The sequence below is a fragment of the Dermochelys coriacea genome, chromosome 2 (assembly GCF_009764565.3).
Source record: "Dermochelys coriacea isolate rDerCor1 chromosome 2, rDerCor1.pri.v4, whole genome shotgun sequence".
Classification (NCBI taxonomy): Eukaryota; Metazoa; Chordata; order Testudines; family Dermochelyidae; genus Dermochelys; species Dermochelys coriacea.
In genome coordinates, this window is record NC_050069.1 from 9,416,194 (window position 1) to 9,442,368 (window position 26,175).

Sequence of the window (26,175 nt, forward strand, 5' to 3'; positions counted from 1 at the left end):
ATAACCTCAGCCATGCAGAACACAGTGCCATCCACAGCCTTTTCATACCCGGGAGTCCCGGCTGACTGCTTGTAATTGATGAGGCTTTGGGGCAGTGAAAGGAGACATTTCACCTGGACCAACTAGCCCATTTATCATTCTATTTCGGTTACTCATATTAGTGCCTCACAGTTGCTAACGTGTTTTTCTAATGGCCCAGTGCTGATATCCTCAGTGTACAGATGGGGAAGTGAGTTTAAGAGACTGACTTACCTAAAGTCACACTAGGAACGTGGCTGAGGCAGGAGTTGAACCCAGGGTCCCCCAGGCGCCTTCTCTTTCTATGATGGTCACCTTGGTATCTTGCTTGCTAGAATGGATGCTTCCGCTTTTCAGGATATCTAGGGTTCTTGTAACTTTCACTCCATGCATCTGATGAAGTGGTGTTTTACCCACGAAAGCTTATGCCCAAATAAATCTGTTAGTCTTTAAAGTGCCACCGGACTCCTTGTTGTTTTTGGGGTCATCGTGGCTTCCAGTGGAGTTGTAGAAGCTGCAATTGTGAAAATACTGTCGAGCTGCCTAAAAACAGGGCTAGGGCGCAGGCAGAACCTGCTGCGAATTGCCCCCAGCCCCCTCATTCACGCAGAGCATGTTGGTTGTTAGTTTGAATTACTCAAAGGGCGGGGAATCCCCGATTGCGGGGACAAGGGCAGTAACGAAGAGCTTGAGGGGGACTCGGTGTGCAAGCTGGGTTCAGTTCCCAGCCCTGCACAGATATTTCCTGTGTGACCTAGGGTAAGTCCATCACTCAGTCTCTCTCTGGGTATGAGAAAACCCCCAAACCTCACAGCAGTGAGTCTCAGAACCCCATCAGCTGACTCGGGCTCAGGGGGCTGTAGCTACTGGGCTAAAAATAGCAACGTAGATGTTCCCACTCAGTCTGGAGACCAGGCTCTGAGACCCAGCCCCTCACGGGATTTCAGAGCCCAGCTGCTGGTTTTTAGCCCCATTGCACGAGCCTGTGAGCTGACCTGGGCTCTGAGACTTGCTGCCGTGAGGTGGGGTTTTTTTGGTGTGTTTGTTTTGCTGTGTAGACATACCCTCTCTGCCTTCCTTCTCCCTGTAAAGTTGAGCTACTTCCTCCCTCCTAGGCATGTTGTGAAGATAAAATCCCTCAGTGATTGAGGCCTCAGATACTAGGGTGTTAGGGCCATATATGTACCTAGTTAGAAGAAAACTTCAGGCTTGAAATGCCCATCGGTAGGCAGGTATAATTTAGGAGTGAATGAGTCTCCTTCTCTTGTAGTGGGGAGCGTTGGCCTTTTGTGATGCATCTGGAATCTGCTGGGCTAAAGTATCTGATCTTTTCTTGGGACTTAAAATGATCCGCCCTGTGAGATCTCTCCCTCCCTCCCCCCCCCCGCCCCCAACTCAAAACCTTCCCTGTGCTGTAACCATTGACATCTTTCCTAGCTAGGTTGGTTTTCTCCCCTGGACACACAGGCTGCCTCAACATTAGAACTTGCAGTGGTGGATCAGACTGGAGGATGCAGAGCTTTCACCATGATCTGTGGCGTAAGCCTCAGGAGGCAATACACCCGTAATGGCCTTGGCCAATTGTGCAGCCCCGTATCTGTGGGGAGGTGGCGGCAGCAGAGCCTAGATACCATGGTGGCGGGGCACAAAACGTGTCTTCAGAGGGAGTGGGGTAAGTTCTTCTGCTGTCCTTCACTATGACCAAGGGACCCGTGAATCCTGAGACTGGATTTTTCCTGTGGCTGTCTGGGCTAGGAGGGAAGGGTGTGCTGTTAGCACATACTGGTTAACACATGCTAGCTAATATGTTTGAAGTGTCTCGTGTACTTAGCGCAGGTTAGATAATGTGTGTGAACATCACACCTTTTGCATCCTTCTCTAGGCGAGGCTAATCACAGCATGCTGCAGGGGGCCCTGGACTGGTACCCAGGAGACCTAAATTTCATTCCCAGCCCGACATATTGGGCCCTGGGACAACTCTTTCCACAGCTTGGTGTGTTTGTCAGATAGTCCTTACGCCGCTTCGTAAAGTACTTTGGGATCTATGAAGAGAACTAAGCAGCTGTTGCTTCTAAATGCCTTTTTAAAAGGACCTGTGTGATACTGTCCTGGCATGCCCAAGCCCGTGTTTAAATCCTGCTCCAGTATTGCCTCTGTAAAGGATGGACTGTTACGGTGTGGATCAGAAGTATGTGGCTCCTGGCATAGCATGTGGGGACAGAGATCTGCTGGAGCATGGAAGTGTTCAAATGTGGCAGGGGGATTTAATGGGGAACTAGCAGCGCAAATGAAATGTATAATCCTTGTTGCTGTCCCTTTAAATTAGAGGTGGGCAAACTAAGGCCCGCGGGCCACATCCGGCCCACGGGACCATCCTGTCCGGCCCCTGACCTCCCGGCCGGAGAGGCTAGTCCCCAGCCCCTCCCCTGCTGTTCCCCCTCCCGCGCAGCCACGCTGCCAGCGCTCTGGCCCAAGGGTGCGGGGTTCCAGGGGGTCAGTCAGGGAGCAGGGGAAGGTTGGATGGGGTGGAGGTTCGGGGGGGGCAGTCAGGGGACGGGGAACAGGGAGGGTTGGGAGTGGAGTCCCGGGGAGGGGCTGTCAGGGTGCGGCTAGGGGGCGGGGCGCTCAGGGGACAAGGAGCAGGGGGGTTGGATGGGTTGGAGGTTTTCTGAGGGGGGCAGTCAGGGAGTGGAAAGTGGAGGGGGGCAGATAAGGGGAAGGGGCCAGGCTGTTTGGGGAGGCAAAGCCTTCCCCACTCAGCCCTCCGTACAATTTCACAACCCCGATGTGGCCCTCTTTAAATCATACAAATGAGAAATTGTATTGTCCCAGGGCGGGGGACACATTTCCTAACGGCTGCCGTCCTGCGTGGCTGCTCCTGCAGGGGGAAGCTACACAGCAGCGCAGACTCTTTCCTTCTCAGGGACTGTTCTGGTGAGCAAAGCTGCTAAAGAAATCCTGAGTCCATGCTCTGATGGCTTCAAACCCCCAACCCTTCCTGAAGGCCCCAGTGCCGCCTCTGCCCTCCCAGCCCCAAGGATGCAGTAAATATTTCTCGGCTGTAGCTAGTCTTTCTTGCACGTTTTGCAAGGCTCGTGGGATGGATCCATTCTGTCTTTCCTGTCGCAGAGCAGACAGCTGGGTTTCTCTGCAGCTGTCTCAGGTTTTTTTTAATAGAAACGGCTTGCATTAGAGTGCAGACGCCGGTGCATCTCATAAGGGACCCAGCTAGAAGTGCCTTGCTTTAAGTTTCTCAGAGCTAAGCCGAGCAGTTTAACTTCCACCTGTGACCTGCTGACCACTCTTCCCATCCTAGGCTAAGCTGATGAACGCAAGCCCCCTTTCCCATGAGCTGCTCCGCCCCTCAGTGGACATGCCCCCACATTGCCCTGCAAATCCAACCAGGGTAAGGATTTGCTGTGATCGTCATCAGACCAGATCCCAGCTTGTTAGGAGAGCTTGCTGCTAGATTCACATGTGCCGTTGGCAGCAGTGTACAGTGTGGTTCCAGCTGCATCTGTTAAAGGCAATTGTAGTGTGTAGTTGCAAGGAGCTGTCTGCTGGTCATAGGGAAGCCCCAGGTGGTGTAGAGGCAGTTGTCCACCTGTGTGGGCCTGTGAACCCTGGGGAGAATGTCCCCAGAGCACGGTCAGGCTTCTAGCACCGTTCAAAGAGCTGAGCTCTGGCTTCCCAGATCCATGTGTTGGGTGCTGAGCATGTGTCTCTGTATAGCAGCGCTGGGCAGGAGGGGGAGAGCATCTCCAGTGTCAGGCCTTGGACTCTGAGCCCCCGCCATCAGGCACGCTCCGTCAGGCTTCGGGAGGGGACGGAGCCTTTGTTTGAAGGGATGGGCATCTTCATTGTCGAGCTGCTCCCTATGCTCAGGGGTCAAGTAGCAGGTGAATGTTTTCCAAGCAGATAATTACTTGGCTGAGTGCTGTGGATGCTCCATCGGTGCTTGTCTGTCCCGCGGGGTATCCCAACGAGCCACGCTAGAGCTCAGCCACCCATGACCCGGGGTGGGCAGCTGGAGGCTCACGCTGAGTTGTAGTACAGACTGGGAGCTGGTCAGCAAGATTTGAAAATGGGCCTTCCCAGAAGATGAGTCATTCATGAGTTTCTCTGTGTGGCACAATCGCGAGAGAGTGGGGTTTGCAGAGGACGTACAGGGTGACTAGTGCATATTATGTGTTCCTCTCTCACCTTTCACCTGACAAATACATGTCGCAGTCGCTCAGCCTCAAAGCACCGCCTGACCTGGGCAGATGGCAAGCCTGTTGCTAACCAGAGGCAGAGAATAGACAGAGTGGTTTCCCCAAGGTTACCTGCTTAGCTAAGGGCAGACCTGGGAATAGAGCCCTGGCGACGAGCCCTCTGCCCGGCCACTTGCCTGCCTGGTTTCTGTTGAGAGCGTTTGCTGTTAGGTGATCTGATCTCATTACGTCCACCTTAGCTGGCCCCTAGTGTGACAGTTCCTCAAGTGTTTTGCTCAGGGCTAGGGTGGAAAAAGGGCTTCGGCTTCAGACGCAGCAGCTGCGTCCCCTACTAATTTTGGCACTACGTGGCCCGGAGTAGCTTTCTCTTTACTTGATCCCAACCCCAAAGTGATTTCATCCTGTCTGTTTCTCCCTTCCAGGCTCTCTCTGCCGGTGACTGGCTGTGGATTTATGGAGGTGCCAGGGAGCAGCTTTGAGTATTGCCACGCACAACATTGTGCCCACTGAGGAAGGGTCTCTGCCGGCTCTCCTGCCCCTGGGTCCGTGCCCTCGGGTTTAACCATTCAAATCTCCCGTGTATGGCTCTCGCAGCCAAGGGACTTCTGCTGGCTGCTGCCACAGCCTGATCTGCTTCGGGCCCCCATCGCTGCTCCCAAGTACTCCACCTATCCAGATGGGGTAACGTGACAGAGCGCAACGGCACGCAAGGAGGTTCCCTGATGCAAAGGCCTTTCTAGAGAGGAGAGCAAGGAAACCGGACAGCGCAGAAGGCAGGGAGGGTGGCGGCTCTGGATTGCACGCCCAAAGGAAACTGACACTACAAAGGGAGATTATTATTTTTTATTATTATTATTATTATTTGGCTTCAAGCACATGGCTTTTTGTGTGTGTTGGGGGATCTAACACACTCCCAAGAGCTGGGAATATTTGCACAACATTTGTGTTGGGTTTTTTTTAAATTACTTCCTCTTCTCCCCCCCCCCCCAAAACTACTGGTGTTTTTTTTGTTTTTTGTTTTTTTTACCTCTCGTCCTTCTTTCTTTATTTCCCCCTGCCACCCTCACTTCACCATGGCCCGTATGAATCGGCCTGCACCTGTGGAGGTCTGCTACAAAAACATGCGGTTCCTGATTACCCACAACCCCACCAATGCCACGCTCAGCACCTTCATAGAGGTAAGGAGGAAATGCAGGAAAGGTGAGGGGGTGGCTTAGGGAGTTGGTAGTAGGATATAGAGGTTTGAACTCACGGGGACACCAGTTCAAATCTTGCCCGTCAGCTGACTGTGACTCAGGAGATCTCGGTTCAGTTCATGGCCCCGCAACAAACTACATAAGTGCCCCATGGCAAGTCATTTAATCTCTCTGTCCCTTAACTCCCTATTTGTAAAATGGGGCCAGTAATACTGTCCCTCCTCCTCTCACCCTTGGTCTGCCTTATCTGCTAGGATTGTAGTGTCTTTGGGGCAGGGACTCCTTATATTACAGCTCAGATCTATGACTGAGATTTAAAATGAAAGGAAATTGGACATTTAGCCCTCTAAGCAGCTTTGCCAGCCTCACCCTATGTGTATGTGCAGTTCCCAGCACAAATGGTCCCTGGTCATTTGCGGCCTAGAGGTGGTGCTGTAATACAGGCCATAACACTCCTCCTTTGCAGGCCTGTCAGTCCAGAGCCTCTCACCACCAGTACCTGGGGACTCATTTGGAGTGACGAACAGTTCTGAGCGCAAGGCACCCTGTCACCCAGCTCCTTGTTCACACAGCACAAGAAGGAAAATATCTCGTAATACCTGGATCTGAAAATGGATGCTGCTTTCCCCGTTGCGAGTACTCACCACTAGGCTGCTCAGCGTTGATAATACACAGCAGTTCGGAGAGTCTCTGATCCTCTGAGGCCCATTTGCCAGACAAAGGCACTTAGCCATAAATCGGTACAGTGGGTTGCCTTTGACCAGATTCATAGATTATAAAGCCAGAAGGGGTCAGTGTGGTCATCTGCTTGGACCGCATGGATAACACAGGCCATAGGACCTCCCTGCAATACTTACTGCATAAACTAGAGCTGATCCTTTAGAACAGGGGTGGACAAACTACAACCCGGGGGCCACATCCAGCCCTCCAGACTTTTTAATCTGGCCCTCGAGCTCTCATCGGGGAGAGGGGTTTGGGGCTTGCCCTGCTCTAGCGCTCCAGCCACGGAGTGGGGTCAGGGGCTTGCCCCACTCCGCACGGCTCCAGAAAGCAGCGGCCTGTCCCCACTCTGGCTCCTACATGTAGGGCAGCCGGGGGCTCCACACCCAGGAACCGCCGCCAATGGGAACTGTGGGGCGGTGCCTGCGGACACGGCAGTGCACAGAGCCGCTTGCCTGCGCCTCCACATAGGAGCTGGAGAGAGGACATGCTGCTGCTTCTGGGAGCTGCTTGAGGTAAGCACTGCCCAGGGCCTGCACCCCTGACCCTCTCCCATGACCCAATACCCTGCCCCAGCCCTGATCCCCCTCCCGCCCTCCAAATCCCTCAGTCCCAGCCTGGAGCACCCTCCTTCACCCACAACCCCTCATCCCCAGCCCCACCCCAGAGCCCTCATCCCCTCCCGCACCCAAATCCCCAATTTCGTGAGCATTCATGGCCTGCCCTACAATTTCCATACCCAGGTGTGGCCCTTGGGCCAAAAACTTTGCCCACCCCTGCTTTAGAAAGGCATTCAACCTTGATTTTAAAATTGCCAGTAATGGAGAATCCATCACCATCCCGAATCTTGTTCCAATAGTTAATTACCCTCATTGTTTTAAAAAAAACAAAAGTGTGCCTTATTTCTAGTCTGACTTTATCTTCAGTTTCCAGCCACGGGATGTTATCACTTTGTCTACTAGATTGAAGAGCTCTCTTATCAAATATACGTTCCCCATGTAGATACTTACAGACTCTGATCAAGTCACCCCTTATCCTTCTCTCCATTAAGGTAAATAGATTGAGCTCCTTGACTCTGTCCTATAAGACAGATTTTCTGTCCTTTAATCATTCTTGTGGCTCTTCTTTGAAACCTCTTCAATTTATCCACATCATTGTTGAATTGTAGGCACCAGAACTGGACAAAGTATTCCCACAGCAGTCGCATCAGTACAGCTCCTTTTTATACATCCAAGGATCACATTAGAGAAAGCCTGTCTCAGTTTAGTGTACCCGGGCTCCCACTTTCAAGCTTCTCTTTGTATTCTCTGTGACTGCAGTTAAATGACTACGTTGTTATATAAATATTTCTGTGGCTGTGTCTGCAGGAGGACAAAGGGGAGGCTTTGGGAGATAGTCGGTTACCTGATTGTAATCACCCTGGTCATACCAAAATCTCAGAGTTGTGGCAGGATATCCATGATTATCATCTCCAGATCACTGAGAGCCACTCTGTTCATGCTTAGCTTCCTGGCCTCTCAGAAGAATTGAAGATACATCTCAACTGCCGTGTTCTTCCTTTGTTCATTGGTCTTGTACCTCACCTTCTATCGGAGGCAGAACTGAAACGTTCGGGAGCTCAAGCTGTATCGCTGTTTGAGTCAGAGTGCAAAACTGCTTCCTTATAGCACTTGATCACCCCGGCATTCAAAGTAAACTCTCATCTCTGTCCTCACATGCACACCCTCCCCTCTCATCTTCCCCCACCAGTTGTGGAATTTTATAAATTACTTTCTCACAGCCACAGCCCAGCAGCTCCTGTTCCTCATTAGGCTTAGCAGACTAAAGGCGACAGAGCTGCTTTGATGATGATGCACAGATAACAATCTTCATGAGCTCACTGTCTGGGCTCCGGATCCCACTGGCAAAGCAAGTAATTGCAGGGTGGTAAAATTAGAAGCAATGTGTCTGACATTATCCGCCGCTCCCCACGTGTGTGGGGAAAGAAGGGTGCGGCTTTGACTCCGTTCTTCCATCAAGGAGAGAGTTTTAGTTCTGTGGTCATCAAAATGGAAAAGGCTAAGTTCTCCTAAGGAGACTTGAGCCTACTTTAGTTTACTTCACTCACATACACATGTTCTTCTGTTGATTGAACACATGATATCCCCCCTTAAATGTATACAGCATCTTCCATTCCAGAAGGTGTTTAAAATGCAAACTGACTTCATCTGCTATTCGAAACCAGCCCATCTGTGGAGCATTCATGTACAGCAGATGAAACGTTGTCAGATCCAGCTTACTGTTCTTTCTTTTGCACTGTCCATGGAGCATTTTATTTTCTGGTTCAGTGTGAGTTAGTGTCGACGGTCCATGAGCTCTCAATGTTAAGTCACTGCTAGCTGGGACGCAGCACAAATAGAATCTTGAGAATTCAGCACAGCGGGAAGGGACGTGTACGCAGAACTCTTCACGTGCAGAGCTGACTTGAAGCAGGGGGTGTTGAACAACTGGTTTGCAACAAGTTGGAAGTAAGGAGGCTAATCACAAGCCATGTTTGTGGCATAAAATAAAACCTGGTTAGATGCACTCTTCTCACCATCATCTCAGGCTTCCTGGCACCATCCGGGTAAAGGCATGAGTTAGAGCTGGCTTGCTCAGCTGTAATGGCTTGCCGTTCAGTATGCCAAGCACTCTGAAACAGTCAAACATATTCTGAGGATGCTCTGCCCAGGAGATGGCTGGTGCGCCCTTCTGAGCCAAAGAAGAAACTGTCCCAGATAGGAAAAATAATCCCTTCAGAGCCTGAGAAGCAAAAAACCTGCTGACACCAGACACTTCCTTTTCACACGTGCAAAGGACCCACCAAAGCAGGTGTGAGCCATACAGATTTTGAAGGGAGGCAGGTGCGTATGCTGTGTGTGGGAGGGAGAAGGAAGGGGAACATTTTAGACATGGTGGGAAGAGGGAGAGCACAATAAACATTTCCCTAGGGTTTGCTGTTTGCTCATAACTTTGTGAAGCATCTGGTATGAAAGTAGATTTGCCACATTCAGGCAAGAAGCAATTCAGATGATTTTCCATAAAGTGTAAGTTAGCTGATTTTGTCAGATCAAAGTTCAAGGCCAGTCCATGATCCAGGTGATAAGCCATGCTGGAAGTGGACCAACTCTCTGACTGCCTGGAGCATCCAGCTAAATTGCTTGAGGGATGTAGCAACAAGACTCTCCGGTTGGTCAAGAAGGTGACCTATGTAACTTGCAAAATCCTTACTGCATTGGTGAGTGAAACTGAAACAAGTGGTGGACCCGGAACCTAAAAATACTAATCTCTCACATCAGAAGTGGGGGGTTTTGGACAGCGTTGTAAAAGCAAATCTATATTCTTTCTTTTGAAGACTTGCACCTGCATAAGTGAGAAGGGTACTGGTGGTTAGACACAGTTTATTTTAAGCGTAGAGCAACAAACTGAAATGCAGTTGGACTTTGGGTTCAATTGGATTGTATGCAGTTTAGCCTCCACTTCATGTTGCATGCAGTCTGGCTCCCAACTTTCATAGATTTGCAGAGTCTGAGGCCAGAAGGGACCATTCTGAACATCTAGTCTGATGTCCTATATAGCACAGGCCCTAGAACATCTCCAAAATAGTTCCTAGAGCAGGTCTTTTAGAAAAAACATCCAACTTTGATGCAAAAATTATCAGTGAGGGGGAGAATCCACCATGACACTTGTTATTCCAGTGGCTAATTATCCTCATACTTAAAAAAAAACAAAAAAACAAAAAAAAAAAACAGTACGTCTTGTTTCCAGTCTGAATGCGTTTGGCTTCAACTTCCAGCCATTGGATCGTGTTATCCCTTTGCCTGCTAGATTGAAGAGCCCATTGTCAAATATTTGTTCCCCATGTAGATGCTTAGACAGTGATCAAGTCACTTTTCTTCTTTATTACTGTGTTAGGCATAGACTCTGGTACCTGTAGTTGAGTATTAATAGCCTCTTTTACAATACTGTGTTTCTTAAAGGGACACGGTCAACTTTTAACGTCTGGTCCATTTCAAAAAGAGTTTAAAATAGCTTCAAATTTTACTTGCACGCAGAGTCCCCCTACCAGATTTTGCAGTTTTACAATTACCTTTCTCTATTTTATTAAAAGGGTTTTCTCTCCTCTCTTGCTGTGTGAAAGACAAGCATCAAACAGCACAGGAAACAGATCAGCTGACTGGAAATATAAGGAAAGCAGTAAAACTAACCACACAAAATGCTGTCAGATGCACAAAAGGATAAAGAAATCATTATTTATAGTCCTCTTCAGTGTTACTTGCACCAATAGTAGGTTAAAAAAATTAATTTCAAGCTGGCAGTGGTTTAAAAAGTGTATTCCACTAAAGTTCATAAGAATCAGTGGTTCCACATCTGGCTCCATGGGATTGTGTGTGTCACTAAAGTGAGTGAGCACGTACTGGCTAACTGCTTATTGCACTGAAATCTGAAGCAGCTGTCATCACTCCAGCACTCTGACTATCTTTGTTTGTCAGGTTTATTTTTTTTAATGAGCTGCTCAGGATGTGCAATAAAACATGACGGGAGATGTCACCTGTGCTTGTTAGAAAACATAGCGATGGTGTGAAAATGTTCACAATAATCGTAAGGAATCTGCAAAGCATTAATGGCTAAAGTCAGCCCTGACGTAAACAGGAACGATACCTTTGACTTTGGTCCCATCTGGGGAAGAAAATTGCTCAGTCCTCTGAGCACCTAACATTGGGGAATTACATGTTCACAGTAAGAAAAGGAGTATTTGTGGCACCTTAGAGACTAACAAATTTATTAGAGCATAAGCTTTCGTGAGCTACAGCTCACATCACATCCGATGAAGTGAGCTGTAGCTCACGAAAGCTTATGCTCTAATAAATTTGTTAGTCTCTAAGGTGCCACAAGTACTCCTTTTCTTTTTGCGAATACAGACTAACACGGCTGCTACTCTGAAACCTGTCATGTTCACAGTGTGGTCACACACTTTTACACTGCCACAGACATCCTCTGTAACCATGGGAAAGTCACTTAGTCACTCTGTTCCTCAGTTGTAAAATGGGAGATAATAGCACTGCCCTATGTCACAAGGACACTGTGAGGATAAATACTTTCACAGTTGAGATGCTCAGATCCTGGACTGATGGAGACCATAGAAGCATAATAGTAAGCCGAACACACTGAATGGTGCTTATTGGATGGTCATTTTTGTGTTCTGAGATGCTAGTGAGGCTCATTTACCCCCCCCCCCCGCCGCAATGATACATCTGTCTATACCAAAATATTTCTGCATGTTTCTCAGGGACGTAGTGGAAGCCCCACTGCTTGAGCAACTAAAAATTTGGACTGGACAGAGCACTGGAGGAATATACTACAAGCAATAACTGTACTGGCAGAAGACAAGATGGATCATCGAATCATAGAAATATAGGGCTAGAAGGGACCTCAAAGTCATCAAGTCCAGTCCCCTGCGCTGAGGCAGGACCAAATAAATCTAGACCATCGCTGACAGGCATTTGTCCAGCCTGTTCTTAGAAACCTCCAGTGATGGGAATTCTACAGTCTCCCCTGGAAGCCTCTTCCAGAGCTGAATTACCCGTATACTTAGAAAGTTTTTCCTACTATCTAACCTAAATCTCCCTTGTTGCAGATGAACCCCTTATTTCTCATGCTACCTTAAGTGAACGTGAAGAACAATTGATCACCATCCTCTTTGTAACAACCCTTAATGTATTTGAAGACTGTTATTGGGGCCCCACTCTGTTGACTTTTCGCTAGACTAATCATGCCCAATTTTTGTAACCTTTTCTCATAGGTCAGGTTTCTAAACCTTTTATCATTTTTGTTGTTATCCTCTGGACTCCAGTTTGTTCACATCTTTCCTCAAGTGTGGTGCCCAGAACTGGACGCAGCACTCCAGCTGAGGCCACACTGGAACCAAGTACAGCGGGACAGTTACCTCCCTTGTCTGATATACATCACTCCAGTTAATACTATAGATGTTCTCTTCCATCTCTTCCTTCTACTGTGTGTCTGGATCACTGTTCTTGTGCACCACAAGCGTTTTATTGGGAAGGAGGAAACTCGCAGGATTTTATACATCACTGTGTTATTGTTAACTAGGCGCTGCTGTAAAACACACAGTGCCCCACCCTGAGATTAGGGCCCTACTGTACAAACTTAGAACAAGAGACATTCCTTGCTTCAGGGAGTTTGTCATCTAAATAGACAAGACAGAGAGTGCGAGAGGAAACGGACTTGCCCATGGTCACTCAGCAGATCAGTGGCAGAGCCAAGAATAGATTCCGGGTCCAACTTCCTATCAGGGCCCTGTTAATTGGACCAGTTGTCTCCTGTCTGCTGCAAACATTCCTGGGGGGGAAACTGGTGAAGTGTTTGCAGTGCGCAGTCTTACTGGAATTCTTGGGGCCAATGCGTGTGTGATGCAGAGCCAGACGGAAACACACTGTAGCCGAGGACAGATGAGAGAGCGCTCACTTTATCTGTGCGTGGAGCTAAAAATTCTCTCTGGTATTGCTCTGTTGAGCACTTGGGACCATAGCCAATGTGCTGTTTTGAGCCGTTCATTTTCCTAGAATTGGTTATGTTGTCCATGGATGTTGATTGGTTTCGTGGGCAACAAGATGAGCTTTTGCATACCTCCTTGGATTCAAAATAAATGTCCTTGCTTGTGTTTACGACTTGAAGGAGCAGTGAAGGTGTCCAGCCTTTTTTGCTGTAGCTTAAAAATATCCCACTCTTGCCTACACCAGATTTTCTGTCTTCATGCCCTGTGATTTAACATTTGTCTGCCTCTTAAACCTTGTTTACATGAAGGTTTTTGTCCAAATCTCTCTAGGCAGGACCCAGGCCCTTTAACCACAGTGTCATGTAGCTGAGCTCTGAGCAGGGTTAGATGCCAGTAACTATTATAAGATCAGGGCCCCATTGTGCTAGGTGCTGTATAAACACAGAGTGAAGGACACTCTCTGCCCAGAAGAGCTGAAATGGGCACAGAGCAGTGACGTGACTTGCCCAGGGTCATGAGACAGGTCAGTAGAAGAGCTGGAAATAGAATCCAGGTTTCCTGAACCCCAGTCCACTGCTCTAACCAACTAACTACACTGCTACTCATTACAGTCACCCCAAGTATGCCAAAGCCCCACTCTAAGGACTGTCAGAACAAAACAACCCACTCTGCCCCAAAAGCTTAATCAGCTGAGCTGCATCAGTGCTAGACTCGGCAGATCTGACAAACGTTTTTAATGCTGACACGTACCTTTATGTGGGAAAAAGTAGCTTGTAGTGAAGTTGCGGGAAGATCGCGCATTGCAGTCCCTGCTGGAGCGATGTCCAGAAAGATGTCCAAAGACCCTGCGTTGCATAAGAGAAACTGAAGATTTACTGGACAGACGTCAGGATGTGCTTCTACAGACACAACATTCTGAAGATTCAGAGCAGGCTGCGCAGCGGGGTGAAGAAATTTCACAGCGTGTGACCTCCAGAAGAAGAAAGGGGAACATCCATGTATCATCAACGCAGATACAGGTAAGTAGCCATTTTCATGTTCTCTCCATAGGTACTAATGTGGAGAGGGGACTAGATGATACATCTGAGGGAAGGGAACAGAAGGAGACTCCGCCGATTGGAAGGCATGAGATTCACTGTCCTAGGGATGGGGGTTCCGTGACCACCACTCCCAAGAGAAGGAGGCGGATGGTGGTGGTCGGGGACTCTCTCCTCAGGGGGACTGAGTCATCTATCTGCCGCCCTGACTGGGAAAACCAAGAAGTCTGCTGCTTGCCAGGAGCTAGGATTCACGGAGAGACTGCCAAGACTCATCAAGCCCTCGGATTGCTACCCCTTCCTGCTTCTCGACGTGGGCACCAGTGATACCACCAAGAATGACCTTGAGCAGATCACTGCAGACTACATGGCTCTGAGAAAAAGGATAAAGGAGTTTGAGGCGCAAGTGGTGTTCTCGTCCATCCTCCCCGTGGAAGGAAAAGGCCTGGGTAGAGACCGTCGAATCATGGAAGTCAACAAATGGCTACGCAGGTGGTGTCGGGGAGAAGGCTTTGGATTCTTTGACCATGGGATGGTGCTCCAAGAAGGAGGAGTGCTAGGCAGAGACGGGCTCCACCTAACAAAGAGAGGGAAGAGCATCTTCGCAAGCAGGTTGGCTAACCTAGTGAGGAGCGCTTTAAAAACTAGGTTCACTGGGGGAGGAGACCAAAGCCCTGAGGTAAATGGGGACGTGGGATAACGGGAGGAAGCACGAGCAGGAGAGCATGAAAGGGGAGGGCTCCTGCCTCATACTGAGAAAGAGGGACGATCAGCGAGTTCTCAAGTGCCTATACACAAATGCAAGAAGTCTGGGAAACCAGCAGGCAGAACTGGAAGTCCTGGCACAGTCAAGGAATTATGATGTGATTGGAATAACAGAGACTTGGTGGGATAACTCATGACTGGAGTACTGTCATGGATGGATATAAACTGTTCAGGAAGGACAGGCAGGGCAGAAAAGGTGGGGGAGTTGCATTGTATGTAAGAGAGCAGTATGACTGCTCAGAGCTCCGGTATGAAACTGCAGAAAATCTCTGGATTAAGTTTAAAAGCGTGAAGAACAAGGGTGATGTCGTGGTTGGGGTCTGCTATAGACCACCGGACCAAAGGGATGAGGTGGACGAGGCTTTCTCCAGCAACTCACGGAAGTTACTAGATCGCAGGCCCTCGTTCTCATGGGAGACTTCAATCCCCCTGATATCTGCTGGGAGAGCAATACAGCGGTGCACAGACAATCCAGGAAGTGTAAGGAAAGTGTAGGGGACAATTTCCTGGTGCAAGTGCTGGAGGAACCAATTAGGGGCAGAGCTCTTCTTGACCTGCTGCTCACAAACCGGGAAGAATTAGTAGGGGGAAGCAAAAGTGGATGGGAAGCTGGGAGGCAGCGACCATGAGATGGTCGAGTTCAGGATCCTGACACAAGGAAGAAAGGAGAGCAGCAGAATACGGACCCTGGATTTCAGTAAAGCAGACTTTGACTCCCTCGGGGAGCTGATGGGCAGGATGCCCTGGGAGAATAACATGAGGAGGAAAGGAGTCCAGGAGAGCTGGCTGTATTTTAAAGAATCCTTATTGAGGTTACAGGGACAAACCATCCCGATGTGTAGAAAGAATAGTAAATATGGCAGGCGACCAACTTATCTTAACAGTGAAATCCTAGCCCATCTTAAACACAAAAAAGAAGCTTAAAGTGGAAGATTGGACAAATGACCAGGGAAGAACATAAAAATATTGCTTGGACACGCAGGAGTGAAATCAGGAAGGCCAAATCACACTTGGAGTTGCAGCTAGCAAGAGATGTTAAGAGTAACAAGAAGGGTTTCTTTAGGTATGTTAGCAACAAGAAGAAAGTCAAGGAAAGTGTAGGGACCTTACTGAATGAGGGAGGTAACCTAGTGACAGAGGATGTGGAAAAAGCTAATGTACTCGATGCTTTTTTTGCCTCTGTCTTCACGAACAAGATCAGCTCCCAGACTACTGCACTGGGCAGCACAGCACGGGGAGGAGGTGACCAGCCCCCTATGGAGAAAGAAGTGGTTCAGGACTATTTAGAAAAGCTGGACGAGCACAAGTCCATGGGGCCGGATGCGCTGCATCCGAGAGTGCTAAAGGAGTTGGCGGATGTGATTGCAGAGCCATTGGCCATTATCTTTGAAAACTCATGGCGATCGGGGGAGGTCCCAGACAACTGGAAAAAGGCTAATGTAGTGCCCATCTTTTAAAAAGGGAAGAAGGAGGATCCAGGGAACTACAGGCCAGTCACCTGAGTCTCACCTTAGTCCCTGGAAAAATCATGGAGCAGGTCCTCAAGGAATCAATTCTGAAGCACTTAGAGGAGAGGAAAGTGATCAGGAACAGTCAGCATGGATTCCCCAAGGGCAAGTCATGCCCGACTAATCTAATTGCCTTCTATGACGAGATAACTGGCTCTGTGGATGAGAGGAAAGCAGTGGACGTGTTATTCCTTGACTTTAGCAAAGCTTTTGACACAGTCTCCCACAGTATTCTTGCCAGCAAGTTAAAGAAGTATGGGCTGGATGAATAGACTATATGGTGGATAGAAAGATGGCTAGATTGTCGGGCTCAACAGGTAGGCTCCATGTCTAGTTGGCAGCCGGTATCAAGTGGAGTGCCCCAAAGTTCGGTCCTAGGGCCGGTTTTGTTCAATATCTTCATTAATGATCTGGAGGATGGCGTGGATTGCATCCTCAGCAAGTTTGCAGACGACACTAAACTGGGAGGAGTGGTAGATATGCTGGAGGGTAGGGATAGGATACAGAGGGTCCTAGACAAATTAGAGGATTGGGCCAAAAGAAATCTGATGAGGTTCAACAAGGAAAAGTGCAGAGTCCTGCACTTAGGACAGAAGAATTCCATGCACTACTACAGGCTGGGGACCAAATGGCTAGGCAGCTGTTCTGCAGAAAAGGACCTGGGGATTACAGTGAATGAGAAGCTGGATACGAGTCTGGGAAGATTTAGTTGGGGATTGGTCCTGCTTTGAGCACGGGGTTGGACTAGAGGACCTCCTGAGGTCCCTTCCAACCCTGATATTCTGTGATTCTACGAAAGATATTTTCCTGCGTAGGGAAAAGGAGGCTTCTCCATCCCAGTACATAGCCCCTTCGGTGCTCTTCTGCCTTATTGTACAAATACAAATTAATCCTCATAACGCCTGTGCCAGACATGTGGCACAATCCCCATTTCATAGCAGGGGAGGGTGGATCCTGGCTGGAACAGCCAATCATGCTGGAGAATGCTAACAGCGTGGTGTGAGGAAGAAGCTATATTGGGCGAGAGTTAAGGATTAGACACTAGAACGCGTGCTGGTTTGGTTTAGTTTGTCACCCTTTCGAATCTCTTCCATGCTAGCTTGAAATCACTTGAATCTGTGTTCTTTGTTAATAAACTTAAGTTTTACCACAGACCAGCTCAGTGCTGGGTACTAAAGGGCCGTGTCTAACCCAAGCTGTTGTATGGACTGGCTCTTTGGAGGCATTGAAGTTGGTGTTACCTCTGACAGCGTTCAGCAAGAGGGACCAGATACTTCAGGGGAGACAGTTTTGGGGAGACTGCAAATTGGAAGGGCTTTTGGGGTCACCCTGCAAAGGAGTAACTGGAGGATGAAAGTGCAGGGGGAGACCTTTATGCTGTGGACATGGTGCTGTTGTCGGGGCTCGGCCAAAGCTGCACAGCTTATGGGCACCTGAGGCTACCGGGCAGGTGTTAACAGACCCCCTTACTGGTCTGGGTGGACCCCCAAAGCATCACACCGGTGCTGACTTGCCCAAGGTCCCAGTGAGTTGGTTTCTGCCAGAATTGTTGGGACGTTTTGGTTTATGGGCTTGTGTTCTGACCACATACAGGCTATGCCATAACGGGTGAATTGTGTGTGTTGGAGGATTTTGTTTTCAGGGCCAACACCGGAAAGGAGTCAGGGGGAGCCATGTTGGAGGGGCTGGTGGGAGGATTAAGGGGATCATGAATGTAAATGTGGTGAATGCAGAGGGTAAAAACTTCTTGCAGCCCTAAACCTCTCCCTGAGCACCTCACCATACCCATCCTGGTCCTGACTCAGCCTGGCACTTACACGTGTGCCCAGCTCACTCAGCATGTGATTTGTGCTTGCACTTGTTTCAGTGCCAGGCTGAGTCTATATCTGGAAGGAGAGCCACACAAATAGCACAGGTGAGAAGAGAGGCCACGTGCCTTTCTTCCCTCTGGTAGGATTGCTATAGAGAAGGTGTGTCTGTAAGTAAGGAGTCTCCCCTTCCCTTTCCAGGATCTGAAGAAGTACGGCGCGACAACAGTCGTGCGGGTCTGCGAAGTGACCTACGACAAGACTCCCCTGGAGAAGGATGGCATCACAGTAATGGTACGTAGCCTCTTCAGGGCTGTTGATCCTGACCAGAGTGTCCCCTCTCTAGTAGCCCCTTTCGGTCTCTCTCCCAGGGTTCGGGGATGAGCAACCAGCTATTGCGGGAGGCTTTTGAATCTGGGTACAGCCAGCCTTATGGAAGCCAGCCTGTTACAGTGCAGGGGAGATGGACTAGATCAGTTCTCCTTATTTCTCTGGAGTACACCCTCTCTCCTCGAGCGTGACCTCCACTTTACTAGACAGTGCCCGCATCCTCCCTTTCCGACATGCAGAGCCAAGGCCATGCCAAACCCTGCTGGAGTTCAGAGCAGCCCAGCTTCCACTTGGGGCCGAAGGAGGCAGGGCACACCCAGGCATTGGGCCTAGACTGCTAGTCACGGCCTGAAGTAATTGTGCTGACGTATGTACCCTGTGCTGGGAATGATTGGATCAGATCCCTTCGCTGGAAGCCCCTTCTCTACCCAAGGCATTGATGCCCAAGCTTAGGCAGTACCTGTTGGTCCCCATCTCTCCCATATGTTTCAGTTTTGTAAATATTTGCTTTGTTGCCGTCACAGACCCTTCCATTAACTTCTCAGCTAGCAGCTGCCTTTGGAGCTCATGCTTCTGTTCAGCAGCTATTATAGCTTCCTTGAAGTGGTAAAGTGATAGGAGAGTTCAGTTGCTTTGTGACTAAAGGCTATAAAGATGCTGATCACTTTAAAGGGGAAAGGAATAAACCAGGGGTAACCAATTATTTTTTGTTAAGGTCCAAATTTCTTGGTCAAGGTATAGTCGAGGTCCAGACTCCAGAGAAAATAATACAAAAATAACAACAATCATGATGATGATAAGTAAATAAAAAGATCAGTCAGTTCAGATGCATCTGGTGGTCCATATTTGGCTCACGGCCCGTCTATTGAGTATCCCTGAAATAAACCCAGTGTCTCATCATCAGCTGCTGCCTTGTATCTCCTATGTATGCGTGTGTCTCCGGGAGAACATACCACTGTAATAGATACGTCATTACGACTTCTGAGAGAAGGATGCAGTGAGCACAGGACTGGAAACCAGGAACTCTGGAGCCGAAATCTCTACGTTGTTATGGTAGAATAGATTCAAAATGTGTACACACATGCATCCCTGCAAGAGTAAAAATAATGCAGGCGGAAGTCCAGCAGCAGAGTGGAGGCTATCCAATTGATTGCACTAATGCAGCATGTATGGTTACCTGCTTTCGGCACAGGTGGCATATGTGTGCATTCAGTGCAAGCAGCTCCTGGCCCTCAGAGATGGAGTACGGGCTCTTGAGACCAAAGTGGTTGAACTGGAGGAAGTAAGGGAGACAAGGAGGTACATAGAGGAGACTTTCCAAGAGGTCCTATCCTCAGTCTGACAGCCTCTGTGCTGTTGAGGAGGATGGAAGTCTCGAGGAAGAACATGAAGCTGGAGCGGAGGGAAATGAGCCCATAGTTGGGATTCTCCTTCCAGATGATGTCATGATATCCCCTTGCACTGAGGATACCTCTCTGAGGGGAGGGGTATTAAATACCTGGTATTAAATGAGGATAGTGGTATAATAGGCATCACAGAAACTTGGTGGATCAAGGATAATAAATGGTACACCGTAATACCAGTGTACAAAATACATAGAAATGACAAGGTAGGTTGTGCTGGAGGGAGGGGGAGCACTATATGTGAAAGAAAGCAAAGAGTCAAATATAATAAAAATTTTAAATGAATCAAACAGTACCATAGGGTATGTCTACACTACGAAGTTAGGTCGAATTTATAGAAGTCAGTTTTGTAGAAAGCCGTTTTTATACAGTTGATTGTGTGTGTCCCCACACAAATGCTCTAAGTGCATGTAGTCGGCGGAGTGTGTCCACAGTACCGAGGCAACCGTCAACTTCCCGAGCGTTGCACTGTGGGTGGCTATCCCACAGTTCCTGCAGTCTCTGCCACCCATTTGAATTCTGGGTGGAAATCCCAGTGCCCGATGGGGCTAAAACATTGTCGCAGGTGGTTCTGGGTACATAGCGTCAGGCCCCCGTTCCCTCCCTCCCTCCCTCCATGAAAGCAAGGGCAGACAATCGTTTTGCGCCTTTTTCTTAAGTTACCTGTACAGACGCCATACCATGGCAAGCATGGAGCCCGCTCAGCTAACCGTCACCGTATGTCTCCTGGGTGCTGGCAGACGTAGTACTGCATTGCTACACAGCAGCAGTTTATTGCCTTTTGGCAGCAGACAGTGCAGTATGACTGGTAGCCGTCGTCGACGTAGTCCTGGGTGCTCTTTTAACCGGGTGCCTGGGCAAACATGGGAGTGACCCAGCCAGGTCGTTTCCCTTGTTTCATCTCATGGTGATTGAGTCCTACCGGCAGTGCACTGTCTTTTAATCTGCAGCTAGCAGAAGATGATGGCCAGCAGTCATACTGCACCGTCTTCTGCCGAGCACCCAGGAGATGACGATGGCTAGCAGTCGTACTGCACAGTCTGCTGCTAGCAAGATGTATAAAGATAGATGAAGTGGCTCAAAACAAGAAATAGACCAGATTTGTTTTGTATTCATTTTCTCCTCCCTCTGTGAAATCAACGGTCTGCTAAACCCAGTTTTGAGTTCTATCCTTGAGGGGGCCATTGAGTTTCTCTCAAAGCCACCCCCCTTTATTGATTTTAATTCCCTGTAATCAACCCTGTAAGCCATGTCGTCACTTGCCCCTCCCTCCGTCAGGGCAATGGCAGACAATCGTTCCGAGCCTTTTTTCTGTGCAGACGCCATACCACGGCAAGCATGGAGCCCGCTCAGATCACTTTGGCAATTAGGAACACATTAAACACCACACGCATTATCCAGCAGTATATGCAGCACCAGAACCTGGCAAAGCGATACCGGGCGAGTAGACGATGTCAGCACAGTGATGAGGACATGGACACAGACTTCTCTCAAAGCACGTGCCCTGGCAATGTGGGCATCATGGTGCTAATGGGGCAGGCTCATGTGGTGGAATGCTGATTCTGGGCCCGAGAAACAAGCACAGACTGGTGGGACCGCATAGTGTTGCAGGTCTGGGATGATTCCCAGTGGCTGTGAAACTTTTGCATGCATAAGGGCACTTTCATGGAACTTTGTGATTTGCTTTCCCCTTCCCTGAGGCGCAAGAATACCAAGATGAGAGCAATCCTCACAGTTGAGAAGCAAGGGGCTATAGCCCTGTGGAAGCTTGCAACGCCAGACAGCTACCGGTCAGTCGGGAATCAATTTGGAGTGGGCAAATCTACTGTGGGGGCTGCTGTGATGCAAGTAGCCAACGCAATCAAAGATCTGCTGATACCAAGGGTACCCTGGGAAATGTGCAGGTCATAGTGGATGCTGCAATGGGATTCCCTAACTGTGATGGGGCCATAGACGGAACCCATATCCCTATCTTGGCACCGGAGCACCAAGCCAGCGAGTACATAAACCGCAAGGGGTACTTTTCAGTAGTGCTGCAAGCACTGGTGGATCACAAGGGAAGTTTCACTAACATCAACGTGGGATGGCCGGGAAAGGTGCATGACGCTCACATCTTCAGGAACTCTGGTCTGTTTCAAAAGCTGCAGGAAGGGACTTTCTTCCCAGACCAGAAAATAAGCGTGGGGGATGTTGAAATGCCTATAAAAAGAAAAGGAGTACTGTGGCACCTTAGAGACTAACAAATTTATTTGAGCATAAGCTTTCGTGAGCTACAGCTCACTTCATCGGATGCATTTGGTGCATTTGATTTTCCACCAAATGCATCCAATGAAGTGAGCTGTAGCTCACGAAAGCTTATGCTCAAATAAATTTTAGTCTCTAAGGTGCCACAAGTACTCCTTTTCTTTTTGCGAATACAGACTAACACGGCTGCTACTCTGAAACCTGGCGAAATGCCTATAGTTATCCTTGGAGACCCAGCCTACCTCATGAAGCCATACACAAGCAGCCTGGACAGTAGTCAGGAGCTGTTCAACTACAGGCTGAGCAAGTGCAGAATGGTGGTAGAATGTGCATTTGGATGTTTAAAAGAACGCTGGCGCAGTTTACTGACTCGGTTAGACCTCAGCAAATAATATTCCCACTGTTATTACTGCTTGCTGTGCGCTCCACAATATCTGTGAGAGTAAGGGGGAGACGTTTATGGCAGGATGGGAGGTTGAGACAAATCGCCTGGCTGCTGGTTACGCACAGCCAGATACCAAGGCGGTTAGAAGAGCACAAAAGGGCACGGTGCGCATCAGAGAAGCTTTGAAAACCAGTTTCATGACTGGTCAGGCTATGGTGTGAAAATTCTGTTTTTCTCCTTGATGAAACCCCTGCCCTTTGGTTCACTCTACTTCCCTGCAAGCTAACCACCTTCCCCTCCTCCCTTCGATCACTGCTTGCCGAGGCAATAAAGTCATTGTTGCTTCACATTCATGCATTCTTTATTAATTCATCACACAAAGAGGGGGATAACTACCAAGGTAGCCCAGGAGGGGTGGTGGAGGAGAGAAGTACCAGGAGGGGTGGTGGAGGAGGGAAGGACAAGGCCACACAGCACTTTAAAAGTTTAAAACTTTAAAACTTATTGAATGCCAGCCTTCTGTTACTTGGGCAATCCTCTGGGGTGGAGTGGCTGGGTGGCCGGAGGTCCCCCCACCGCGTTCTTGGGCGTCTGGGTGAGGAGGCTATGGAACTTGGGGAAGAGGGCGGTTGGTTACACAGGAGCTGTAGCAGCGGTCTGTGCTCCTGCTGCCTTTCCTGCAGCTCAACCATACGCTGGAGCATATTAGTTTGATCCTCCAGCAGCCTCAGCATTGAATCCTGCCTCCTCTCATCACGCTGCCACGACCTTTCAGCTTCAGCCCTCTCTTCAGCCGGCCACCTCTCCTCCCGGTCATTTTGTGTTTTCCTGCACTCTGACATTGTCTGCCTCCACGCATTCATCTGTGGTCTGTCAGTGTGGGAGGACAGCATGAGCTCAGAGAACATTTCATCGTGAGTGCGTTTTTTCCTCCTCCTAATCTTTGCTAGCTTCTGGGAAGGAGAAGATCCTGTGATCCTTGAAACACATGCAGCTGGTGGAGGAAAAAAAAAAAAGGGACAGTGGTATTTAAAAAGACACATTTTATAGAACAATGGGTACACTCTTTCACGGTAAACCTTGCTGTTAACATTACATACATAGCACACGTGCTTTCGTTCCAAGGTCGCATTTTGCCTCCCCGCAGTGCATGGCTAGTCCCTCCCCCCCGTCCCATGGCTAGCAGCGGGGAACATTTCTGTTCAGCCACAGGCAAACAGCCCAGCAGGAACGGGCACCTCTGAATGTCCCCTTAAGAAACGCACCCTATTTCAACCAGGTGACCATGAATGATATCACTGTCTTGAGGATAACACAGAGAGATAAAGAACGGATGTTGTTTGAACACCAGCAAACATACACTGCAATGCTTTGTTCTACAGTGATTCCCGAGAATGTGTTACTGGCCTGGAGTGATAGTGTCCTACATGGTGGATGGAATAAGGCTGCCCTCCCCAGAAACCTTTTGCAAAGGCTTTGGGAGTATATCCAGGAGAGCCGCGAATGCCAGGACAAATTAATAATTAAACATGCTTGCTTTTAAAACATGTATAGTATTTTAAAAGGTACATTCACCAAAGGTCCTTTCTTCACCTGGCGGGTCCGGGAGGCAGCCTTGGGTGGGTTGGGGGGGTATTGGCTTCAGGTCCAGGGTGAGAAACAGTTCCTGGCTGTCGGGAAAACCGGTTTCTCCGCTTGCTTGCTGTGAGCTATCTATAACCTCATCATCATCTTCCTCGTCCCCAAAACCTGCTTCCATGTTGCCTCCATCTCCATTGAAGGAGTCAAACAACACGGCTGGGGTAGTGGTGGCTGAACCCCCTAAAATGGCATGCAGCTCATCATAGAAGCGGCATGTTTTGGGCTGTGACCCGGAGCAGCCGTTTGCCTCTCTGGTTTTGTGGTAGGCTTGCCTCAGCTCCTTAAGTTTCACGTGGCACTGCTTCGGGTCCCTGTTATGGCCTCTGTCCTTCATCCCCTGGGAGATTTTTGACAAATGTTTTGACATTTTGAAAACTGGAACGTAGTTCTGATAGAACAGATTCCTCTCCCCATACAGCGATCAGATCCCATACCTCCCGTTCGGTCCATGCTGGAGCTCTCTTGCAATTCTGGGACTCCATCATGGTCACCTCTGCTGATGAGCTCTGCATGGTCACCTGCAGCTTGCCACGCTGGCCAAACAGGAAATTGAAATTCAAAAATTCACGGGCCTTTTCCTGTCTATCTGGCCAGTGCATCTGAGTTGAGAGTGCTGTCCAGAGTGGTCACAATGGAGCACTCTGGGATAGCTCCCGGAGGCCAATACCGTCTAATTGTGTCCACAGTACCCCAAATTAGACCCAGCAAGGCCGATTTCAGCGCTAATCCCCTTGTCAGCGGTGGAGTAATGAAATCGATTTTAAGAGCCCTTTAAGTCGGGGGGAAAAAAGGGCTTCGTCGTGTGGACGGGTGCAGGGTTAAATCGATTTAACGCTGCTAAATTCGACCTCAACTCCTAGTGTAGACCAGGGCATAGAGTCTCTCCGGATAGAAATTCAATGCTTGAATAATAAGAATATAGCAGTAGGAATACACTAATGACCACTTCACCAGGATGGTGACTATAATTGTGAAATACTAAGGGAAATTAGAGGAGCTACAAAAACAGAAAACTCTGTAATAATGGGTGATTTCAACTATCCCATATCCCACTTCAGGACGGGATGCAGAAAAAATTTTGAGAGACCATTAATGACTGCTTCTTGAGGCTGGTAGTCCTAAAATCCACAAGCAGAGAGGCAATTCTTGATTTAGTCCTAAGTGGCTAACGGAATCTGGCCCAGAGGTTATCATAGCTGAACTGCTCGGTAATAGTGACCATAATGTAATTAAATTTAACATCCTTGTGTGGGGGAAAATAGCAAAGAAACCTACCACAGTAGCACTTAACTTCAAAAAGGGGAACCACTCAAAACAGTCTAGTTAAACAGAAATTAAAAGGAACAGTCCCAAGAGTGAAATGCCTGCAAGCTGCATAGGAACTTCTGAAAAACACAATAATAGAGGCTCAAGCTCCATGTATACTCCAAACTGGGGGGGGGGGGAAACAGTAAGAGGACCAAAAAATGCCACCATAGCTAAACAACGTTGCCAGAAGCTCAGAATGGGCAATAGGAGATTGATCACTTGATGATTACCTGTTCTGTTCATTCACTCTGAAGCACCTGGCATTGGCCGCTGTTGGAAGACAGCGTACTGGGCTAGAGGGACCATTGATATGACCCAGTATGGCTGTTCTTATGTTTTTAATGTAGCGAAAGAGGCAGCTGGAGACAAAAAGACATCTTTTAAAAATTGGAAGCCATATCCTACTGAGGAAAATAGAAAGGCGCATAGACTCTGGCCAGTCAAATGGAAAGTATAATTAGGCAGGCCAAAAAAGAATTTGAAGAGTAACTAGCAAAAGACACAAAACTAACAGCAAATTTTTTTAAGCACATCAGAAGGCAGAAACCTGCCAATCAATCAGTGGGGCCACTGGACAATCGAAGTGCTAAAGGAGCACTCTGCAGAGAAGCTCAATGAATTCTCTGCATCTGTCTTTGTTGCAGAGGATGTGAGTTTGAGTCTCACAGCTAAGCCGTTCTTTTTAGGTGACAAATCTGAGGAACTGTCCCAGATTGAGGTGTCAATAGAGGTGGTTTTGGAACAAATTGATAAATAAGTCACCAGGGCCAGATGGTATTTACCCAAGAGTTCTGAAGGAACTCAGATATGAAATTGCAGAACCACTAACTGTGGTACGTAACATATCACTTGAAACAGACTCTGTACCAGATGATTGGTGGATAGCAAATGTAATGCAGATTTTTTTTAAAAGGGTCCAGTTACAGGCTGGGAAGCCTAACTTCATTTCCAGGCAAGTTGGTTGAAACTATAGTAAAGAACAGAATTATCATACATAGATGAACACGATATGTTGGGGAAAGTCAACATGGCTTTTGTAAAGGGAAATCATGTCTAACTAATC

The 26,175-nt window shown here is 48.5% G+C and overlaps 1 protein-coding gene across 9 annotated transcripts in view; it reads left to right on the forward strand.

The window, feature by feature from the left end:
* PTP4A3 (protein tyrosine phosphatase 4A3) overlaps positions 1-26,175 on the forward strand; it is a 176,891-nt gene that overhangs the window by 123,865 nt on the left and 26,851 nt on the right. For 8 of the 9 annotated variants that reach the window (XM_038390137.2, XM_038390136.2, XM_038390143.2 and 5 more), the window contains 2 exons: positions 4,655-5,410; positions 18,003-18,095. In XM_038390137.2, the coding sequence (XP_038246065.1) occupies positions 5,306-5,410; positions 18,003-18,095 (198 nt within the window). In that variant the 5' untranslated portion in view covers positions 4,655-5,305. Of the gene's footprint in view, positions 1-4,654; positions 5,411-6,630; positions 6,664-18,002; positions 18,096-26,175 lie in introns of those variants that run through there. The other variant, XM_043507271.1, reaches the window with a different exon arrangement.